The 23,510-nt window shown below is 36.7% G+C and overlaps 1 protein-coding gene across 1 annotated transcript in view; it reads left to right on the top strand.

Moving 5' to 3' along the window:
• eIF6 (eukaryotic translation initiation factor 6) overlaps window positions 1–23,510 on the top strand; it is a 72,711-nt gene that overhangs the window by 37,952 nt on the left and 11,249 nt on the right. The window contains exons 3-6 of the mRNA XM_090383755.1: window positions 3,929–4,104; window positions 6,823–6,933; window positions 8,572–8,637; window positions 18,862–19,043. Coding sequence (XP_090239881.1) covers window positions 3,929–4,104; window positions 6,823–6,933; window positions 8,572–8,637; window positions 18,862–19,043 — 535 coding nt within the window. The remainder of the gene's footprint in view (window positions 1–3,928; window positions 4,105–6,822; window positions 6,934–8,571; window positions 8,638–18,861; window positions 19,044–23,510) is intronic.

Below are 23,510 nucleotides of genomic sequence, written 5' to 3'. Positions count from 1 at the left end.
GGTAGTGCCAGGAAACAAAACAAAATTGATTTAGACATGAAGATGAAAACGATTAAGAAGTACGAAGCTGGACAAAGTTTGTCATCTATTGCAAGGGAATTAGGTCTCGCTGCTTCAACAGTGAATACTATTTTAAAGGACAGTGCAAATATAAAAGAACATGTCAAAGGATCAATGCACTTAAGATCAGCTGTGATCACAAAACAGCGTTTAGGTGCTATATCAAAGATGGAACAGCTGTTAATAATATGGATGGAAAATCAGATTCAGAAGCGAGTGCCGCTGAGTCTAATGACCATTCAAGCAAAAGCAACAAGTATTTATAAAGATATTAAGGATAAGTACGGCGAACCCTAACCAAGTTCATGGCAAGCAACGGATGGTTTAATAGGTTCAAGCATCACGCTGGTTTCCACAACGTTAAAGTACTACGATGATGAAGTCGCCAGTGCTGATTCTGCAGCTACAGAGAAATTTTGTGATGTGTTGGAAAACGTTATTGATGAAGACAGCTATTCAACGCAGCAAATTTTTAATGTCGACAAGACTGCTCTGTATTGGAAAAAAATGCCGGATCAAACATACATTGCCAAAGGGGGAAATACAATGCCACGTTTCGAGGCGTCAAAAGAGGGCTACTCTCTTGCTTGGGGCTAATGCAGTGGTAGATTACAGATTAAAACCACTGCTTTTGTACTATTCTGGAAAACCTTGTGCATTTAAGGGCATCAATAAAGCCACCCTATCCATGCATTTCAATCAAACCAGAGAGCATAGATAACAATATCTCTCTTTGAGGATTGGTTTAAATGCTGCTTCATTCCCGAGGTTGAAAAATATTGTAACGACAATGACGTTCCTTTCAAGATTTTGTGCTTCTATTAGATAATTCTCCTGGACACCCTACGCATCTAGATGATTTCAATTCGAACGTGAGAGTCATATTTCTACCGCCAAACACGACTTCATTCATCCAACCAATGGATCTGGGTGTTATTTCAAATTTAAAAGTATACTAATTACGCACATTTGCTCAGGCACTGTCTGCAGTAGATGGTGATAAAAATTTTATGTTAAGAGACTTTTGGAAATCTTACAATATTTACCATGCCATTTTAAACGTAAATAAGGCCTGGGTGGAAATTACTAAAAGTTGTTTTTAAATGACATATGGAAGAAAATATGCCGATGTCTACAGCACGTAAAAGGCTTCAAAGGGTTAGAAAAAGACAAATCATATGAAGAGGTTACAAATAAGATTGTAAAGATTGCTGAGCTACTTCAGTTGGAGGTTGATGCCAAAGATATGGAGAAGTTAGAGGAAGAAGAGAAGGAATTATCTAAGGAAGAACTTATTGACTTGTAGACAGCAATAGTGAAAGAAGAAAATGCTGATGAAGCTCAAGATGATCCAAATGAGGAGCCGAGACGCTTCATCACCAGAGAGATGGCAAAGGCATTTCGTGAAATTGCATCGGCAATGGCAAGGTTTGAGAAGATGGATCCTGACAGTGAACGATTCTTAAAAGTCAACAGAGGGGCGAATGATATGCTTGCTTTGCTGCAAAGAAATTTACGATGAAAAGAAAAAAGCCACCATCCAGTCATCCATTAATATGTTCTTTCGTAAGGTTGAGCGGCCGACCCCATCTAAATCTCCACAGCCCTCAACCTCCGCAGCGGCATACTTATCAGCTGACGACGTTGATTCTGGCAACGATGCTCGAGAGGTAAAACTTACTGACATGTCTATCTCCTCTCTTTTTTTGTAATTTTATAATTTAAAAATTTTTTTAAATAGCATGCTTTTGTCATTTTTCCTGTGTATGAGATAAAAAACTGAATAAATATAACAAATAATTCTATTTACGTGTTCGTTGAACATTTCTTTTTTGATTCAATCAATTCAGCGAGCACAGTTGCAGTGCTGTACAGGCATAGGAAGAAATTCCGACTTGCGTAGCGTTCAATGGAACGCAACCCTTTCGGGGGGAGAGTTCCTGTATATATTGCATTTTATTTTCCATATCCAGTATAGCATTATATCATAGCAAAACAAAGTGCAGTATACTGGTATGTTGTGCTGTGGTAATGTGGTATAATTGTCAATATGGTTTCGTATTGAAATCTGGCATGGTCAGGCCACAATTTTTCAATTTGAAAGTCTCTACTACTTATTAATTGTTATTATTATTTTATTTATTTATTTTTTTTTTTTTTTTTTTTGAAGTTCCTGGTTATAATAATGTGCTGTATTAAATATCAGGAAAATCACTTGCTGTGCTAAATGAGCTAACAGTGCAACGTAACAAATGGAACCCCGGGCCTTGCATTAAAATTATACATATAAGAAAATATTAGTGTTATATTAATTTACATTTTTTTAGATTCATTTTATAAAAAACTACTCTAATGTGTTACATGCATCTCTAAGATGGAGATTAAATACATAAATGTTGAAAGTATTTCATTTTTATTTATGTTACTTAAAAAGGAAAAAAGTAGCATATTGTGTAATTGTTGTTAAGCAAAATTTGTAAAATGGAGTTTTGAGTTTATAAATATAATTTAATCAAGATATTATTGTAGGTTAGCTAGCACAAGGTTTTTTAACCTCATATATTTTCAGGTTTATTTTTCCTACCACACTCATTCATATGATCTTGAAAGTAGCCTTATAGTTTTGTGATTTCTATTGCACAAGGAATTCCATGACTCATGTGGCCTCTGACTTTTCTAAATATTGGAGCAGGATCATATCCTCCTATGAACCTTTCCTTACCAGTTTTCTATAAATGATGATGCAGTACCTTTTTTTTTAAACTTACTATGGTTAGGAGGTTAATTGTTTAATTGGCCAGTAGTAGATACTGTGTCAGTGACAGCACCCATTATTTTTTGCAACTAGTTGAAGTTTACAAACTTCCTTCATCAACCATAATACATCCATCCACCATTCAGGATGGACAAATAAATATGGAAAATATCTCTGGAAAACATTCTGTAAGTTGAATATGATGAAAAAGCATATGGCATAAGAAATTTCAAGCAATGAGGAATGCAGTTAAAAAAAAAACACTGAATTTTGTAATAAAAACAAACAATGCTTAATAGATTCCATATAAGTAGTTGTGTCCTACTTAGGAACATGAGTGATATGGCATTATTGAATGCACACAATCTTCTTTAAGTTTTGAGCACTTCTGTGTAATACTTTAACTGTACTTATTCAACAAAACTAGTACATAAAAGTATTCTCTAAAATTGATATGATTACTGTAACAAGAATTTTCTCTTGAGGCTGAAAATTCAATATGAAGGAAAATAAGTAAATGATTTCACTGTTAAGGCATTCACAATGTACCAAGGACTTTATTTTCATAAGTGACTAATTTAAATTCTGATACTTCAAAAATTTTGCTATAACTGAAATATATAGAAAGTGAAATCCGAACCTAAGAATATTTACAAATATAAAGCAGCACACTTTCCAAATTTTAAGGAACACAAAATTGAAATAAAATGAAATATCAAATCCCCTAAAGCACAGCATCCTACTGTGCATGCATCACTAGAACTCTGAATAGTAGATTTTTTGAAGTTTTCACCAAGGGTTAAAAGTGGCTCAGGACTTCACTTGGACTTCTTCCACCATCCCCCTCCAAAAAAAAAAAACTTGTTATGGTAATAGCAGCTACAGGTGAAAGCCCTTAAATTCATCTAGTAGTCAGCAATATTTGTACTCTCATATTTTCAAATGAGTAGTGAAGCTGCTGTACCATCACCTATGATTTCTTAAAAGTTTGAGCTTCTCATACTGGCATGCTGTTTCTATCTGACTTAATTTTGTCCTAAAAGTTTCACTGAATTATATTAGCACCAGTTTCTTTTATCTGAATATTTGAGATAATTATTTGTTTCGTTTCAGGCAATAAACATGGCCTCCTTGTACCACATAACACCACAGATCAAGAACTCCAGCACATCAGAAATGCTTTGCCAGATAGTGTCAGAATTTATCGAGTTGAAGAGAGGCTATCTGCTTTGGGTAACGTGATTGCCTGTAACGATTATGTAGCACTTGTTCATCCAGACTTAGATAGGGTAATTGTTTTTAGTAAAGTTTAAAATTTTATAATGTTCTTATGATTTTACACATATATAGTCTAAATAGTCACAGTACTCAAAAATGCATGCTTAAAAAGTTTAAAGAAGTTAAACTAAATGTGAATATTAAATACTTGCCAATATTGATAACACTAGCCAACAAAAAATATTTTTTGTCATACCTCCTCAATGAAAATATGTGATTCTGGAGGAAATAAACGCGGTGATTCCGAAAATCACCATTAAAAAGTCTATCACATCTACGTCAAAAGATGTACCAACATTTTAATGTTAAAATAAAGGGATATATATGTATAATTCGAGGGGCTGTTTATATTTGAGGGATAGATTTACAACCCTGAGAACATGTCATGATCAGTTAATGCTTGGAAAACCTTGGCACAGCGTACAAAGATCCTTACCAAAAACGCTAAGTGTGCTTGCTCTCTTCAAATTGTAAATTGTTGCCTCGGAATTTGCACCTAAGAACCATAGGTAGAAGTCTGATTATGTTTATCAGAAGATAGAGGCCGGAATCGATTGCTAAAATTAAAAGAATTAGCTTATATCTGTTAAAATAAATCAGTATGTCACACACTGGCTAGATTATGCGAAATTGGCATATTTTGGTAAAACATAACTCCCTCTATATTTAATAACTGTGCATGATGTGAAACTGGTGAATTTTCGAAATCTATACATAAAAATTGGTTAAAAACAGCATTTAAGTTCTTGGAGGTAAAAATTGTGTTGGCTGGTGTAATTGATGGCATTAGTTATTATTGTTTGTTGACATCTTTCTTAATAATAAACATAATTTAGCAATAAAAGTGAAATGTAGCATGTTTTTGTCAGACCTAGTGAATTTGGAATAACTGCTGAACTAGTGTAGTTAATTTTCACATAACTATATATCTAGTTATATATCTCCTTATGTCTAGTAATACATACACTACATTTAATCACCATCTATCGTGTGCGTGCGTGCACACTTGCTATCTGCTGTACGTGCATTTCATTTGTGTCATAAAACAGGCAACAACAAGCCAATTTTTGTTGAATTAATTTCTATAGACAAATGGCAGGAGAAGGCTACAATAAGATACAGCACAGAGTTATATTGTCAAGGCTCACTTTCTTTTCACTGATAAGTTTCAATTGCTTTGCACCTATCTGAAATCAACAAAATATGGTAGGATCCCAATTATCTAAATGTCTACTAAGCAAATTTTCTGAATTTAAATTATATACCTATTATACAAATTTCTGTAGTAGTTTTAACTTTGCACCAGTTACATAATTTAACTTTATATTTAACTTATAATTTAATAATCTCTCCATATCAGGAAGAAAGACTTGTTTTCTTTTTTCTTTAACTAGATAATTTTTTAAAAAATTTCCCTACTGATTATCATATATGCAGCTCAAAAGTAAATCATAACTGTACACAAATATAGGCAAGCATTGGAAGACTGAGCACTTACTCTGCTAGCTAAATGACTAACAGGAAATAGGATAACATGGAGGAAAACAGTGAATTAAAGGCTGATAATCAAGGACTGATTTGTACTGTCATAGTGATCTTTATACCCAATGTATATAACAGATTTGGATGATAAGTACAGTATAAATTAACTTATTCAAAATATTAAACGTTTATTTGACACGTTAAACTGAATTCCTTCAAAATATATTGTCACGAGATAAAATGGTTCATTCTTATATTTTGAAGGTCTCCTTACCAGAACTTAAATTTTGATGTAAGTTCACAGAGTTCTATTGAAGATTGCATGATATTGCAAGCCTACAGCACTGTTTAGATTAAAATTTTTACCTATACCAGTTAGACAATATTTCAAATCCATAGACACACCAGCTTCTATAGAGATGCTCGCAAGACATTGAGTTCCTAGTGGACAATCTTAGGACTGTGAATGTGCTCTTGCCACCAGCTTCATATCCTCCTCTAATATACACGTCTAGATTGACAGATTTGTCACCATTTGTAATTAAGCAAATTGGATTGAATTTATGGCAGATGCGCTGGATTAACAGCCTACTTGGATATTGAAGCTTTATGGTGTGGGAATCATAGTATTTTTACTGCCACAGTTAGCAGGCTGTGGAGGGGAAAGGGAGAAACAACCCTCACTGCTTTCTTGTAGCCAGTTTGTGTGCAGTACTTTGCTTGCCATCTGTTTGGAAAGGACTGGTTGTAATCCCATCTGTGAACTCAAAACTTAGAGGCCTTTTCACCTTGGGGTTAGGTAGCTGGTATCAGGTGTGAGTGTAAGTTGTTTAAAAGCATAAGACATATAATGTATTCATCAAGCACTAAACAACTTTCATTTTTTCTTTTTTTATAAACATCAACATAGCAAACTTGATCCATTTGTATTCTCCTAAATATGCTATATAAAAGAAAAGAAAGCCAACTGAGAAGACTGTGGTAGATTAAAGCAAAATTGTAGGTAATTATCTGTTATGTAAATGGATTTATTGTTATAAAAATTTGATAGTGAGACTGGGGTGGGGGGGTATGTGAAAATTTTGCCATTAGTCCATGTATAGTATATAATGGAAGGGAAAATAATTTTTTTTTTTTTTTTTTTTAAACTGTAGCACAGTGCAATACTTTCAAGCTGTAATTCATTTTTAATAATGAAAAGAAAACTATTCAAAAATTGGTTATTTAATTCTAAATCTTATTTTCAGGAAACAGAAGAAATATTGGAAGATTATCTGCAAGTTGAGGTGTTTCGTCAAACAATTGCTGATAATGCCCTTGTGGGCAGTTACTGTGTACTTAGCAACAGAGGTGGACTAGTAAGCATATTTCACTTAAATACATAAATTTTGTGAACTTAAGAAAAGCAAAAAAAAAAAATTTATTTTCAGAATTATTTTTTAATTCAAAAATGTGCAGTTCTGTCAGTCAAATATTAAATTAAAGGTCTTATCTGGAATATCAAATTCTCTGCGTGGGCTATTTAAACAAATAGCTGCATATACAGAGTGGTTATAATTAAAGTAAATAGATGAAATTTGGAATGGACAATATCCAATGTTTGCAGAAATGGAAAGCACAGGTTCCAAAACTACCACTAGGGAGCAGAAGGTAGGTAGTTTGGATAAATTCAACTATTAGGTATGAAGATTATTATGATGATTATGGTAACCATTTGTGTCCACTATTCTGGAACCACAGTTTGGCATGGTCAACTGTTGTTTGAAGCATATCACTGAGAATGTTGGCAACATGCCTTGATCACAAGGATTGAGATCCAGAGATCAAGGTAGCCAAACATTCCTAAAGCAAGGAGAGATGATGTGGTTGTCAGATGTGTTATGAAGTGGCTGAGTTCTGTCCAACCACTGCACAGCAACCGAATTCTACATAAATACAGTTGTTGCAAACATCTCTGCTGAAGAGCAGGAATTGCATTATGACCAAGAACATTGTAGTAATGCTCTGATATCAGAAGACTCTTCTCTGAACTAAGAGTTCAAACCTCCTTGATGAAAAATGGTCTGATTAAGAATTTGCTGTAAACCCTACTATGCCATAACATGTGGGTAATGGAGAGGCACTTTGTTAACAATAGCTGGAAGTGTTGATCACCACATTCTTAATTATGGGTATTGACACTGCCACTTAACTGGAAATGAGTCTCATTGGTCAACAAGATGTTCCTGGGCCACATGTCGCTGCCTCCATCCTTGACAAAAAAAAACAGGGCAAAGTCATATTGATGCGGATCAGTTTGTATTAGCTCTTGCACTATTTGAATCTTGTATGGGTATAGTGGAATGATGGATTAAAGAACTTTAAGTGCAGTTATCTGTGGAATGGTAAGCTCTGTTGTGCTACTACTTTAGCTTAATGGTTGAATGTTTGATTTCATACTGCACCATCAGCCACAGCATTAGTATCTCTTCAACAGTTGCTGTGGCTAGGTGATGTCCTCTATCATGAGCTACAGATAAGTCACTTGTTTCTTCAGTTTCTCATCATTTTACACAGCCCATTTTGGCGAAAGTGGCTTTTTCTAACCTTTTAAAATGTTATAGGTTCTGGTACAGCTTTATCAACAAAGCACAGTCCTTTTGAAGTATCACTTTGAGATCTGTTGACTGCATTTACTATCCTGAAGAATCAGCAATTGTGGTGGATTAGATTTGCATCTTATTGCACATGCATGCGTGCGCACATACTGCCATTTTCTCTTTGGTAGCAATTTTTGAAACTTCTTTTGTACTTCTGCATGCACTATTTCTGCATGTGTTGGATAGTGTCCATTCCAAATTTTTCTCTTTCTATCTTTAACAGTTTTCCACTTAAAGCCAGCTATGATAATCGTGTACAGGTTCAGAAGATATCAATAAATTTTTTGATAATCACTGAATATTGTGTGGAATGTAAATTTGTACTAAATGAAATATTTTCAATCTCATTTGCAATAGGTCCATCCCAGAACATCAGTTGAAGACCAGGATGAGTTATCTTCACTACTCCAGGTTCCTCTTGTGGTAAGATTTAAGAACGTAGCTTTTCCCCCTAAAATAAAAATTTATTTTATTTTAGGGGGAGTAGATAAGCTAGTTTTTTAAGGGAGTATTAAAACAAACAAAAAAAAAAATCGACATTGGCTCCATGGAGCCGAAGGTGGGTCGGTGAATAACGTCATGTGAAATGAAAAAAATACAATTTACGCTTAATAAAATCAGTTTTATTTTATTTGGTATTTTCATTTACAATCAACAAAGGTTTGTGGTAACTAAAGTAGGATACATAGTTGAAACAATTCAAACTATTAACATTGCGATTGAAGACCAAATCAATACATGATTGACCACGCATAGTAGATTTTGTAGGATCTGGTACGAGTTTAAGATCAAATATTGATTCCATCAAGTCGAGGAATGGAGCCTTTTCAGGTTTTTTAACGTCAATGTTGAAATTGCCCACTAAAATTATTGGGATCTTTTGAAAGTTGAATTTCCTTACAACTTTAGGTATGTCTCCAAACTTTGGCATATAAATCGCTAGATTGGATATTAAGAACACTGTAATCTGGTGAGAAGTAGAATGTTACAAGCAAAGTCTTCTGTCCATTTATTTCAACTTCAGCTGCACAAATGTCACCACAATTATCTGTACCAGTCATTTGCCCTGCATCCAGCGAGTTTGCATTTTTTTTTTTTTTTTTTTTTTATGTGAACCCCAAACACGAGAGGTATTAGGACCTATAGTACTTAGTACCGTGCTTGGGTTTCAGGTTAAGAAGACGAAAGAAGATATTTGTTGACATTGGACTTGAACTTCTGTAGATTGTAATTTTCAGGAAATACGTATGAAGGAAGGTTGTTCCAGAAAACGGCAGTTGAATGAATAAATGAGGAAGATGAAAAGTTGGTTCTGTGGGTTTGAAGTTGGACAGTAAATGGATGTTGGCTGGTGGCGGCACGTATTCGGACTGTTTTGAAAGAGAGAGCAGGAATTATAGAAGCCAATTCAGAAGAACAGTGCCCATGGAAGTATCTGTAGAAGAGGCATGCAGCAGAAACAGTGCGTCTATGAGAAAGCGAGTGGAGAGACTCTGTTAGAGATGAATCATTAATTAACCTAACTGCCCTCTTCTGAATGGAATCAAGAAGCCTGAGAGAGGTTTTGGGGGCACCACCCCAGATATGGGAACAATATTCCATGGCAGGGCGAATTTGCGATTTATACAGAGTGAGCAGCTGTTTGGAAGAAAAGTAACGCCGAGAGCGAAAGAGAAAACCAAGTTTTTTAGATGCAGAGGAAGCAATATTTGTAATGTGCTTGTGCCAAGAGAGATTAGAAGTCAGGGTAATCCCCAAAAGAGATATATCATTCTGCCTAGAAATCGGAGTGTCATTAAAGATAAGCATAGGAGTAGAAGAATCCTTTTTGCGAGATATAAGACAAGACTGAGTTTTAGAAGGGTTGAAATCAACTAAGTTGTCTTTGCCCCACTGGAGAATTACCTGAAGATCGGCATTTAAGGAATTGGTAGCAGATTTTCGAGAAGTTGAAGCTGATTGAGCAGGACAAGGTTTCTCAAAATGGAAAGTTGAATGCAATGTGCTATCATCGGCAAAACTATGGATAGGATTTCCAGTCAATGAAAGAAGGTCATTGATATACAAGAGGAAAAGAGTGGGGGAAAGAACTGAACCTTGGGGGACACCGGCATTAGTGGAGAAGTTAGAAGACAGAGAGCCATCTACCATCACCCTCAGTGAGCGATCAGAGAGAAAACTGGATAACCAATTATTAAAAACAGTTGGCAAACCATAAGATGGAAGCTTGTTTAGAAGACCTTTATGCCAAACACGATCAAAAGCCTTTGAGATGTCAAGAGCAACTACTTGTGTTTCACCGAACCTTTCCATTGAATTAGTCCATAAATGGGTAACATAAGCCAGAATATCTCCAGTGGATCGACACTGACGGAATCCATACTGGTGATCGTTGATCAGACGGAAGGTTTCTAGGTAGTTTAAGAGTTGGCAGTTAATTGATTTCTCCATTACTTTAGAAAGAGTAGAAGTAATTGCAATGGGACGATAATTGGATGGGAGGGATTTGTCACCCTTTTTAGGAACTGGCTGGATATGAGCAAATTTCCAAGCAGAAGGAAAAACACCTTTGGAATAAGAAAGTGAAAAAAGGCGGCAAAGAATAGGAGTAAGTTCAGGAGCACAGGTTTTGAGAACAAGTGGAGAAATACCATCAGGACCTGGAGCTTTCTTAGCATCAAGATTCATCAAAATCCTTCTGATATCCTTTTGACGGAAGACCACAGGAGGCATTGAATGGAGCGTGTTGGGAATGGTGGGAGGTGTTTTACCAAGATCATTAATACATGAGCTGGAAGAAAAATGGGATGCTAGAAGGTCAGCTTTATCCTTGGCTGAAGTGGCAACAGAACCATCTGGTTTGGACAGAGGTGGGAGTAAAGATGGGCAAAAGTTGCGGCCAATAGCTTTGGCAAGAGACCAGAATGCTCGGCTACCATTAGGGCAAGAAGCAAGTTTTCTACTCTTAGCCTGTTCAAACTCTAGTTTGGACTGGTTAATAACTGCTTTACAACTGTTGCGAGCTTTGGTGTAGGCAGAAAATGAAACTGAAGAATTAGAAACAAGCCAATTACGATATGCAACATTCTTCTCTTGGACAGCCTTAGCACATTTATTGGAAAACCAAGGTTTAGATAAAGGACGAGATTTTAAAGTGGAGTGTGGGATAAAGGATTCCATTCCTGCAAGAATAATTTCACTGACACGATCTGAGCAAACGTTGACATCAGAAGTTTTGAAACAGTAATCCGACCAAGGAAAAGAAGAAAAGAAGTCTCGCAGGTCATCCCATTTTGCATTCTTGTAATGCCAAACAACACGTGGTTGGGAATAGCCATGAGATAAAGGTTCCATTGGAGAAGAGACAATCACCAAGTTGTGATCTGAAGTGCCTAAAGGACCTCTCACTTCAACCTTGTACTTAGAAGGGTTGTTTGTGAGAAAAAGATCAAGCGTATTGGCTGTATGATTAGGATTGTCCGGTATTCTTGTAGGTAAATGAACAATCTGTGCTAGGTCATTAGTAATTGCAAAAGCCTCAGCATCTCGACCTGCTGGGTCGGTGTGACTAGAAAACGGAAGCCAGCTGGAGTTGTGAACATTAAAATCACCAAGGAAAATTACTTCACTGTTAGGAAAGTTGGACTGGAGAAAGTCTAGTTGCAAAGAGAGGAAGTCAAAGAGCTCCAAGTGATTAGTGGAGTTGGGAGAACGGTAGAGACAACAGATGAATTTGACACAATGAGGTAGAGAGATTTTAAGCCAGAGAAGATCAAAGAGAGTAGATTCCAAATTGCCAAGTCTCTGACAGGGAATATCAGAACGGACATATGCACAAGTACCACCTTTGAGGCGAAAGGAATCATACAGCGAATAATTTGGGCATCTGAGATGAGCAGTAGATGAATCAACCGATAACTGAGATTCTGTCAGAAAAAGTACATGGGGTTTGGCAGACTGCAAGTGGAAATGGACATCGTTGAGATTAGAATTGAGACCACGTATATTTGTGAAATGAATTAGGAAGTCCTTGGGTGGTTTAGATCTTTTCGCAGATAAGCTTGCTCTATTAGTTTGACAATTCATGGTGTATTCAATAGTAAGGAAAAGTAGGTGGGACATGCTGTATGAAGTAATGAAATTTTTGGATATGGCGTACATGTGGTAAGAATATACCCAGATCCTTGACATAACGTGGCCTCGACAATGCTCCCCGCATACACACTACTCGGACTCCCTCCAGTCACTATCTGGCAGAGTAGAGGCAGCAAGATTATACACTAGCTGATCCGGAAGCTTCCTAGAGAGTTACCAATAGGTTCAGTCCGGTGTACTAACTAGCGGCCGGCCTGCGAACACCGTTTTAGAGCTGTACCCTCGAAATGTAAGGAATATTGGATCTCGCCACGACGTTCATCATAACCTCAAAAGTCATCAATCATACTGCATGATGGAAGAGATAGGGAAAGGTTGACCGGAACTTAGCTCTAGAGACTAAACATGAGTTCCACCATTTCAAGCCTCCAATAAGCAAAGTGGTGGTATTTCACCGGTTGATGAGAGTCATCTACCACCTAGTGATCTACCACCTTGCATCCACGGTAATGAGAATGTGGCGTGCATATTGTCGATTTGACTTTATTGTATATTGTAACACCACCAGATCGCACAGAAGGTCTTTTGAATTGTGTGATACATTTGTACCCGTGAACATCAACATTTTCATCGTTTTCAAGCCATGTTTCATTTAATACCAAGATATTCAATTCCGTGAGAATTGGGTCATTTGCAATGTCTTCGCTATGAAGTTTCAAACTCTGTGTATTCAACAATACCATTCTGAAACTCAGCGAAGCAACTTGATCCCAAAATTGCAATGCAGTTGTAGAGAGTGTTTCCAAACAATGGTTATTCAAACATTTCAATTCAGTTCGAGGATTTTGCATCTCAGGTACGTTACAACTGTGAGCATGGTAGAATGTAAAGTCGTCTTTCTGATTTTTGACGTACAAGCCATCGATGTTTCTAACTCTCGAAAATGCAATGTATACCAATTGCTGTTTGATACTCTTATCGTAACCAAATACGATTTTATTTTAAAGTTCCGCCCTGAGATTTATGAACCATCGTGGCACAATCCTCAACCAAAGGAAATTGGATTCTTTCGCCTTTAAGCATTTTGCCTCTGAAAGATACTGTGGCGGAATATCTTGTAATTGGAGTCCAGCCAGATTTTAATACGGCATGATGCGACAATATGTGTGGCCGAGACGTGAGACGACTCTTAGTTCCAACATCCTTGCTTTCGAAATGTAACCACAATCTTTTGATTTCTGTTTCTTCCATCTCAACGTGCTGTAAAATTCCAATCGCTCCATTGACCAAACCATCTTCAACATTGATGTTTGTAGTGATCATGTAAGGTTTTCCAGTCAATATATGCAATATGTATGACAAACCTCTGATCTCTGCTACACTCATTTGGAGTTTTGTTCGCATACTAGTCAACTGTTCATGACTCTCGTAACCGATGAAGCCGGTGTGATCATCGGCTGTACAATCGATGGTGGTGTTTCCTTCCAACGCTTAGGCGTTATATTGAACAACAATGTTGTTATGATGAGACAAACAAACAGAATTTGGTACCCGCTTCATGACAAAGTTTCGTGTTCTAAATCGACTTTCGATTAAATTCTTTTCTTCAACGTCTAACGTTTCGCCGTTTCCAATTTTAGTTAATATACAACATCACTCTGTCTCATCACTTGAACCAGTGGAAAGAAACTGAGAGACTGCCACAAAATTGTACCACTGACGGAATTGCTATGAGACTTGATATTTGCCTTGCATTCACTGGCGGCACTCTGCAAAATATGATATCTAAACCACCAGACTCTTGATTGAATTCTCCAGTGATCTCTTGCAGTCTGGCATTGATCGTATGCAAAATGTCAGCTCCGATCATGCTAACTTCATTGATGAATACTGCTTGAACGTTTTGAAATGTGTTACGATAGAGATGCAAAGTTTCTCGAGCAAGACCACCATGTATTCGTGTCATACCAACTTTGGATGGCAAATGAACTGTAGTACCGTTGATCACTACCTCCACCTTCCCGGTTGACGTGCAGGCGACGAATGCGTTGTTAAGTGAGTTGTTCGCCTGACTTAAGTGATTGTACGTTTCCATCATAATTTTAAAGGTAAACACAGCCTACTAGATCAGTAAAGAATATTTGAAGCGGTGTTGTGTTAGCTCGATCTGTTATTCGATGTATAACTTCAAGAATCAGCTTGCTTTGTTCTGTATTCGTCATTCGAACTAACAGTAATTGTCGCTGGTCATGACATTATCTCGCCGGCGTACCACAGCAGATAGCGAGTTTGCCGAAATCATTTCAATATCATCATTGTTCTCTTGAAGTCTATTACTTACATCCTCTGCAATTCGACTTTGAACATATTTCTCTCTTTATCGTCCATTTCGATGCAAAGTTTTGTCAATATCGATGTCCAACTAGTACCTTTTGCGGCAATTCATAAAGTACTTTTCATTTTCATCGTATATCTGAAGAAACTTGTTTGAATCTAAGATATCAATCATTTCATTTTCGAAAGGCCAGTAAAGTAAAACCATCTCATGTTTATACTCTGCCAATTCAGACATTTCATAGTGGCAATACCTTATGACTCGCATCTGTTTTCTAGGTTTACACTGTCCCTTCACAACATTGTATTTTGCTGCAAAATCTGCCAAGCAAAGCTGACCGAGCTATCCATCTTTTGGTCTTTTCTCATATTTCTGTATAATATTTTCATTCCATAAGTCAGTAGAATCATCATCAAGATTTTCTTCAGCCATTCGCTTCTTGCTCTTCTTACTTTTCTGACGCTTGTGAGGCCAAGTAGTTGGAATGTACACAACTTCTCTACTAGCCTCAGACATTGGCTGGCAAAGCAAATACCAAGCTGCCTCTTGCAGGCTCATTTCAATGCTGTTCAGCATTTTAATGCTAATGTGTTTTAACAAGTCAGTGTAGTCTTAATCTGGATACTCTTGCAATTTGATCAATCGATGCAAATGGCTTATGCCGCTGTTGGTTTTGTTAACTTATTCTACAACGTATGATGCACACGAATGTTCCTTGAGTGTGAACTGTAAATCCACGTTAGAATTTAATATACCAGCTATTCAAGGATTGAAGGTATTCATCCAAAGTTGTCATATTTTTTTTTCATTAGAACGGTAGGTCTTGTCAATCCTGATCGAATAACATCCAAGTAAGTTGTTATATCCAACTAGTGCTCTTCTAGAAACTGCTCGAGTGTATTGTAATGTTTCTCTTCAAGATCTTTCTTATATTGTTGAAAACGCCGTTTGAAACTTGAATGTCGATTGTCTTGTGTGTTCATCAGTATTAAAACTCGAGTTTGATCCATAGGCCAATATGGAATACTGAATCTGCATCAATCATCATTCTTCTTAAAACAAGTAAATGTATGCTTGTGCATTTGATTTGAGTAAGACGGAAGATCCAAAGCATCGACGCTGCACAATTCATCTATTATTTCTACAGTATTTTGCATTTCTTCCAAAACCAATTCTTTAGGATCATTTTTTAGCCACAGCAAAATGTGTGCATATGGACTGCCACGATGCTGGAACTCCATACGCTTGAAGAAACAGATTGCTTTGAATTTCCCAAAAGGATTGTACTTTTTCGATTGCAGTACATGCATTTTAACATCAACTAGCTTATTGAAGTATATTATACACGTGACTGGATCCTCGTTGACTAGCTTCATACGCTGCAATACTGTCAGTTCTTTCATTGGATCATCAACTTCTGTATCTTCACTACTGTTTAGTCTGTGAAGTGTTTTCAAGAGATGTGGCCAGTGAATTTTCCATGTATGACATGTAACATTGTCATACTTATACTCACAGCCATTTCCATAATACTATGACAATGTAGGTGGCTTGTAATTGTCCAAAACGTTCAAATGCAGTAGGTTTTGGACTTTGTAATTTCAGCCAGCCACCAGTGGACAGATTTCAAACAAGCTGAAAAAGTCCTATACCATCAGACCGACCGCCACCAAAGTCATTGTCAATGATACACTGAAACAAGAAGCACTATCCAGAAACACTCCATACCCAAATACCTCCATCAGAATAAAACATTGTATATCAAGATTTATGATTCCTTAGAACCTTCTGCTCTGGAGGCACGAATCTGTGAAATTTAGGAATGAAATGACACCACTGCAAACATTGTTTTGTACAGGTTACCGTGTTGGGCTTCTGCACACTGCACGTGTCATATACCACAAGGATATATGTTATGTGATACTACATATCCTTGTGCCATATTGCTGTTTCTGTAACCTCTTAGACCTGCTCTTTGATATTTTTCAGATCTTATGAATAAGACACAAACTACCTTCCTTATTTGGTACACAGAGTAGAAATTCCTCTGTAATTTATGTATTCAGCTTTTTCTTTTTTATACAGGGTGATTCAAAAAGAACTTTACAACTTTGTAAGTGTATAGAAATTTATTCAGGAGACATATAATTTATTGAACTGTCATATTGTAGCAAAAAACATCAAGTTTTACTGACAAAGTGCCGTAGTACCGAATTCTGTCACCATGAGTGCCAGTGGCTTGCATTTCAAAAATAGCTATTTTCACAGGAGCGGAGTGTGCTCGGTGTGTGTTTTGGTTTGAAGAAACGAAATCTGCGACAACAGTGCAACGGAATTTTTGCGCTAAATATGGAAAAGAGCCTCCCAGTAGACCTACAATGTACTCATGGCACAAGAATTTTGTTGAGACAGGTTGTTCTGTTCGCCATGACAAATCTCCAGGATGCCCACGTGTTTCTGATGCTGTAATAGAAAAGGTGAGGGAGAGGTTTGTTCGGAGTCCTGTGAAATCAATGTGACGTGCGTCCCGTGAGACTGGCTTTCCACAACCAACCGCTTGGCGTGTGTTATGAAGACGTTTACACTTGCAGCCATACCAGTTTACCGTGGTGCAACAAATTACTCACTGAAATAAGGCTGCTCATCAGGAATTCTGTGCAGACATGTTACATCGGATAGAGGAAGACGAGACATTACTGAACAATATAATCTTTAGTGGTGAGTCAACATTTCATGTTAGTGGTAGGGTTAACACCCACAACTGCAGGATTTGGGCCAGCGAAAACCCGTGTGCAGTTCTGGAACATGTTTGTGACAACCCAAAGGTGAATGTCTTTTGCACCCTCAGAAAAGTAAGTTTACAGACCCTTCTTTTTCCATGAGACAACCATCAATGGTATTGTGTATCTGGATATGTGGAAAATTTTCTCAATTTCACAGTTCGACGAAGATGACCACGAAGGACACTTTCACTTACAGCAAGACGTAACACATCATTACCTGATGGAGGTAAGGGAATTCCTCAATACCCATTTCCCAGGTTGGTGGATTGGTCAAGCAAGGCCATTAGCATGGCCACCTTGATCCCCAGATTTGACACATCTAGACTTTTTTATATGGGGTTTCATTAAAGATGGAGCGTTTGTTCCATCCTTACCTACCAATTTTGCCAAGCTCAAAACTAAAATCACTGCCGCAGTTATAGAAGTTGCGTCGAATATGTTATGTCATGTTTGGGAGGAAATTGAGTTCAGATGGGATGTCTGCCATATCACCAATTGCAGTCACATTGAACCAAAATGAATGTTCCAGGTAAAACTTGATGTTTTTTGCTACAATATGACAGTACAATAAATTATACAAGTCTCCTGAATAAATTTCTATACATTTATGAAGTTGTGAAGTCCTTTTTGAATCACCCCGTATATTTGTGCTTGTTTTCTGAAGTGCAAGTTCCAGAATACAGGAACAAGGCACAAGGCATTTAATGCCTTTTTTTCTGTGTTCTGGAACTTGTCCTTCAGAAAATCACTTCTAGTTAATGCAGTATAATCATTGTAATACTGTTTTTTTTTTCTCCAGCTTTCAGCAGGTATTCCAATTTCATCTACACCTTTCCCTACTTGATATTTTCCACAGCCTTTTATATCTCAACAGTAGAGATAGCATCCTTTTCAGGTGCCTCTGTAGCCAGGTGGGCAGGAGCAGCAGTGCATAGTGCACGCTTCTTGATTAGACCAGAGTTCGAGCCCATGACCACCAAATACGGAGGATGCGGAAAGGTTAGGGAATGACCACCGCATATCCCTGGAGCAATATGGCCTAAAAACCAAATAAACAAACAAACAACAAGCATCCTTTTCAGACTTTTCTTCAGTTAGTAATTCATCAAAGTATTTACTTCATACTTCTAAAATAGCCCCTTCTGGTTTAAACACCACCCTTATTTTTGATTAAATATGGTATTTTAAAATATAATTATTCTGTAAGTTATTTCAACCTGTGGAGGACTCTTTATGCATTAGAAATAGGCTTTTACATATCTTTTGGATTTTTGAGGCTATTATGTGTGTATATAATAGCTATATTGCCATTCACATTTTAAATATGAATAACTGATCAGGTTATATAAATAATATATATATTCAGATTACCTTTGGCTTACTGAAGAGTATATTATGCATAATTTTCTGACTTTGATGGGCTTTTTTTTTCAGGCTGGTACTGTCAATCGAGGAAGTAATGTAATTGGAGCAGGACTGGTAGTAAATGATTGGTGTGCATTTTGCGGTATGGATACCACTGGTACAGAACTTGCAGTGATACAGAACATTTTTATACCAAATGAAAATCAAGGTACCGGCATTAGTTTGGATATGAGGGCCTCTCTTATCGAAGGGTAGGTGTTTTTATTTTGTCATTAGATTGTCTCATATGGAATGAAATTTGGATTTTAAATTCATATAATCTAGAAAGTACCATTTACATGTATGTAAAGTATTACATACATATGTAAGAGGTACAAGGGCTGTTAAATAAAGAAGGATCATAATTTTATTTTTCACAACATACCTTTCTTAATCATCCATATTTTGATGATCCTTTACAAAGTAGCCCCTATTTGATGAAATGCACTTACTCCAACATTTCTGCCATTCTCCAAAAACATGGTGAATGGCAGAAATGTTGTAGTAAGTGCATTTCATCAAATGGGGGCTACTTTGAAAAGGATCATCAAAATATGAATGATTAATAAAGGTATGTTGTGAAAAATAAAATTATGATCATTCTCCAAAAACATTGTGGAAGCTATTTTTTGACATACTTTTGAGAATACCCTTCGACGTCTTTGCAAACAGTTTCCTTGTAGCTTCTTTAACTTTGGAAATAATTTTTAAAAAATCGCAGGGTGCAAGGTCATGGCTGTAGGACAAATGAGGAACACATTTGACATTAATGCTGGCTTCGTACTCTGACAGTATGAGCAGTGCAAAGTCTCACAATGTTGTGATGCAGCATCCACCCACCTACATGCAGTTGTGGTTATTTGTGATGAATGTGATCCTACAAAGTATGTAGCATGGTTCATTAGTAAGGGCCTGTAACAGTTGTATGATGTGGCATAACCTTTCCTTCAGAAGCCATAACTTTCTTTTTTCAGTTTTGGCAGTGATGTAGACTTCCAAAATACTGTTATCATCAAGTGAAGAACCTCACGACCTTCAGTTACCATCCATTGCAGCTCCTGACAAACCTCCATGTGAACTTGCTGTTGCTCAGGTGTGAATAAACTTGGAACCGAGCATGCACAAACACTTCATATGCAAATGGCCATGGAGAATACTGTGCATACTTCTTATGATATTCTCAACATCTCTGCCATTTCCCTTACTGTTATATGACAACCTTCTCTCACTACTACAGCAGCAGTGTTTATGATTTTTTTTTGTGGTGACAGCAGTGGTTGGAGCTCCAGGACCGCTGATTTTTTGATTGAATCACAGCATGCTATGCTGTATAGAAGCAGAGATTCACCATATGCCTCTTTTAATATGTCGTACAGCTGATGTTTCTTCAGACTGAAACAAAATTTGAGTGCAGTGTATATAACATTCCTTGCACGTCACATCCATTGTTACATTGGCGAAACTGAACGGGCATAAACTTGACTGACTGCCAAGGTCACACCGTACACATAAGTCAACTACACAGTTGCTATATGAAGCAATTGTGTAGCTATCTTAAATTCTGCAGCTCAGCTAGAAACAGCAAGCAGTACGGGTGTTCATGAAAAATTATGATCATTCTTTATTGATCAGCCCTCATGTAAATACTAGGATGTACATCTGTGTTTTTTTTTTTTTTTTTTTAATTCAGAAACTTTGAGACTGCTTGTCAAGTTATGATTGTTTTTAATTTTTTTTTTTAGTTCTAAAAAATTTAATTTTTAGATTTTAATTTTTCTGATGTATAGATTCCTTCCGAGATGTTGGAATAAGTAGAATTATATGAACCAAAATTTGGTGGTATGCCAGTGCTTAATGATTTTAATAGCAAGTGGTACTGTATTTCATACAGGGTGTTCCTTTTATTTTATGCTTTTTTTGTTTAACCTGATGTGATGCAACAGAGAACCAGGATCATCCAAGTTTCTTGCGATGACCAACTGGTTAAAATAAATAAATGATATATACATAAGATAAAACAGAGATAAAGAACGAAGGAACTGGTGAAGAGGCACTTCGTCTTGAAGCTTCTATGTATTTTAACGCTTTTATCTTGTGTATATTTCATTTATTTATTTTAATAAATCTGTTTTAACCAGTTAGTCGGTCATCACAAGAGACTTGGATGATATGCAACCAGACGTGCAAGGCCTGTTTTCTAGAGCACCAAGATATCCGAATCTGTAATAAAAGGAACCCCCAGTGAGATTTTCAGTAAAGTAGAATTAATAATCTTGGTACAGTTTTACCCATTTGTTAGCAACTTTTTTCTGCCTCTACTGCACATCTGTTATTATTAGTGGAAAATGAAGCTAGGAAACAAGCCTACACATCATCAGCCAAAAAAAAAAAAAAAAAAAAAAAAAAACTACATCAAATGTCTGTCCCCTCTAATAATATGTATAATTATTCAAACTACCCACTTCCATAACACCAGATGGTAGTTTGTTCCGGTAATGTTACTCTGGCTGAAAGCAAATTTTCACATATCTCTCCTAAAGCCATCCTTTTTCAATTTAAGTTTGTTTGTTCCCTTGTGTGCATTTTCTGAGAAAGAGTAAGAATGGCTCATCATTTAGTTTACTAATTTTTTAAGACTCATTTAAAGTCTTAAAAACTTTGATCGGGTCTCCTCATAAGGGTCTACTTTTCAGGTGCTGCTATTTGCAGAACCAAAGTCTTTTGTAATAAATGTCTCTCTCTGTGCTCCTGACTAATCTGGTTGCCCTTCTCTGCACCCATTCAAAGAAATCAACATGTTTCTTAAAATGAGGCTTCTAACCCTGCATTACCTTATACAATGAGATAATCACCTTGTCCCTGCTGGCAAAGTTCCTGTATATCATTGACAGAACTCAGTGAGCTGTTCTAGCAGCCTTTCTGTACTGCTCAGTGAACCTCATGTTTTACACTGTACAGTTACCCCTAGATCTCTTTTATTCTCCACCACCTTGAGTTTAGTACCATCTAATTAGTATGTTATTCTAAGATTATTGCTGCCCATATGCAGTACCTTGTATTTACCAATGCTACACATCAATTGCCACTTCTCAGCCCATTTGCCTAATTTTTCTTGCTGTGGTTGGATGACAAGTTGATATAAAGGTTGTTTCATCTATAAACTTAGACAATAAGCTTGATATGTCTAATCAATATTGTAAACAGTAAGGTACTTGGTATCAAACCCCGAGGGACTCCACTAATAACAGGTCAAGAAGAGCAGTGCCCATTTATAACCACTCTGTTTGCTGGCACTTGGCCATCCCTTTATCCATAGCAGTAACATTCCCCTAATGCCACACTTCTCCAATTTGTACAGCAGTGTTTCATGTGCAACAATGTCAAAAGCTCTATTGAAATCTAAATATATGATGGCAAAATTGTCTGCATCTAGTTCCTTTTTTAGTAGCCAATCAGATTAGCCAGATAGGATCCTCCCCCAACAAATCTGTGCTCTGATTTCCATATAATTCCATTCCTGTTAAGATGATCCTGCAATCAGGATCATCTTAACAGGAATGCTTTAACAGCTAACTCCATTATAGGTAACACAGTAGTTAGGTTCCTCTAAAATGTCATGTGCGAAACAGTGTTATACGGGACTAAGAAAAAGTACAAAAAAGGGGTTACGTTCAAAAAACTAACAAAAATACACCATTCTAGATTTTGTGTATCTTCTGCTCTCATTAAAAAATCAGTTATCTAGGTTTGTTTGCTTTTGCTTGATAAACTTTGAATTTCATCGTATGGAACTAAGCATTTTTGAAGCTCCCTTTTGAACTTTGGGCTCCTTTCATTCAAGAATCTGCATTCAAAAAATAAGATTCTAATTGCTCGGCTAACTTTGTCTTCCTGTATGCCTTTTAATGTAAAATTTTGAAGTTTAGAATTTCATCTGTGCTATCATTCTCAGAATTGATTTGGTTTTACCTCCAATGCCATTTCCATCAAATCTGCTTCTCCACCCTCCTTTTATACCAGTAATTCTTGAGCGTCTTCAGTAATTATATATTTTTTTTTTTTTAGGAGCATTGGTGACTAAGGCCATGTTACTCTGTGTATATTGTCTATAAATTGCATGTTTTGCTGGATGAAAAACCATGCTACCCTCACCTGAGCCCAATTAACTCAGCGACGTGAAAAAGACCCATAAAAATTCCTCCCATCATCGACAGGATTCGAACTCAGGTATTTTCCACCTCATGTGGTGAAGTGGGGGGGGGGTGATTCTATCAACTGTGCTACCCACGAGGGCTTCAGTAGTCATATCATCAAAACCTGTCCCTTGTACCGACATAGCAAGTTCTACTATCGCACCGATTCCATTTTCTGCCAGTTCAACCATATTTCCTGAATGAACTGACTCTGGCCATACATTTTTCCACATGCATTTATCGTTGACGGTTTTACTTCTTTCAGAAATAAAGCTGTGATTCTGATACAGTCCACAATTGAGATATGTTTCCATAACTCTATTACTACAATAGATTCAGGATCAATTTTTTCCAAAATCCATTGTAACGATTTTCTGATATAATGAGTTTTAAAGGTTGATATAATGCCTTGATCTAATGGCTGAATTAAAGTTGTATTAACCTAGTACAACTGTGGTGGTAGGAACATAACTTCACCATTTGGAT

The sequence above is a fragment of the Mastigoproctus giganteus genome, chromosome 10 (assembly GCF_048544385.1).
Source record: "Mastigoproctus giganteus isolate SK-2022 chromosome 10, ASM4854438v1, whole genome shotgun sequence".
In the NCBI taxonomy this organism is placed as follows: domain Eukaryota; kingdom Metazoa; phylum Arthropoda; class Arachnida; order Uropygi; family Thelyphonidae; genus Mastigoproctus; species Mastigoproctus giganteus.
This window is presented reverse-complemented; position numbering and strand designations above follow the sequence as displayed.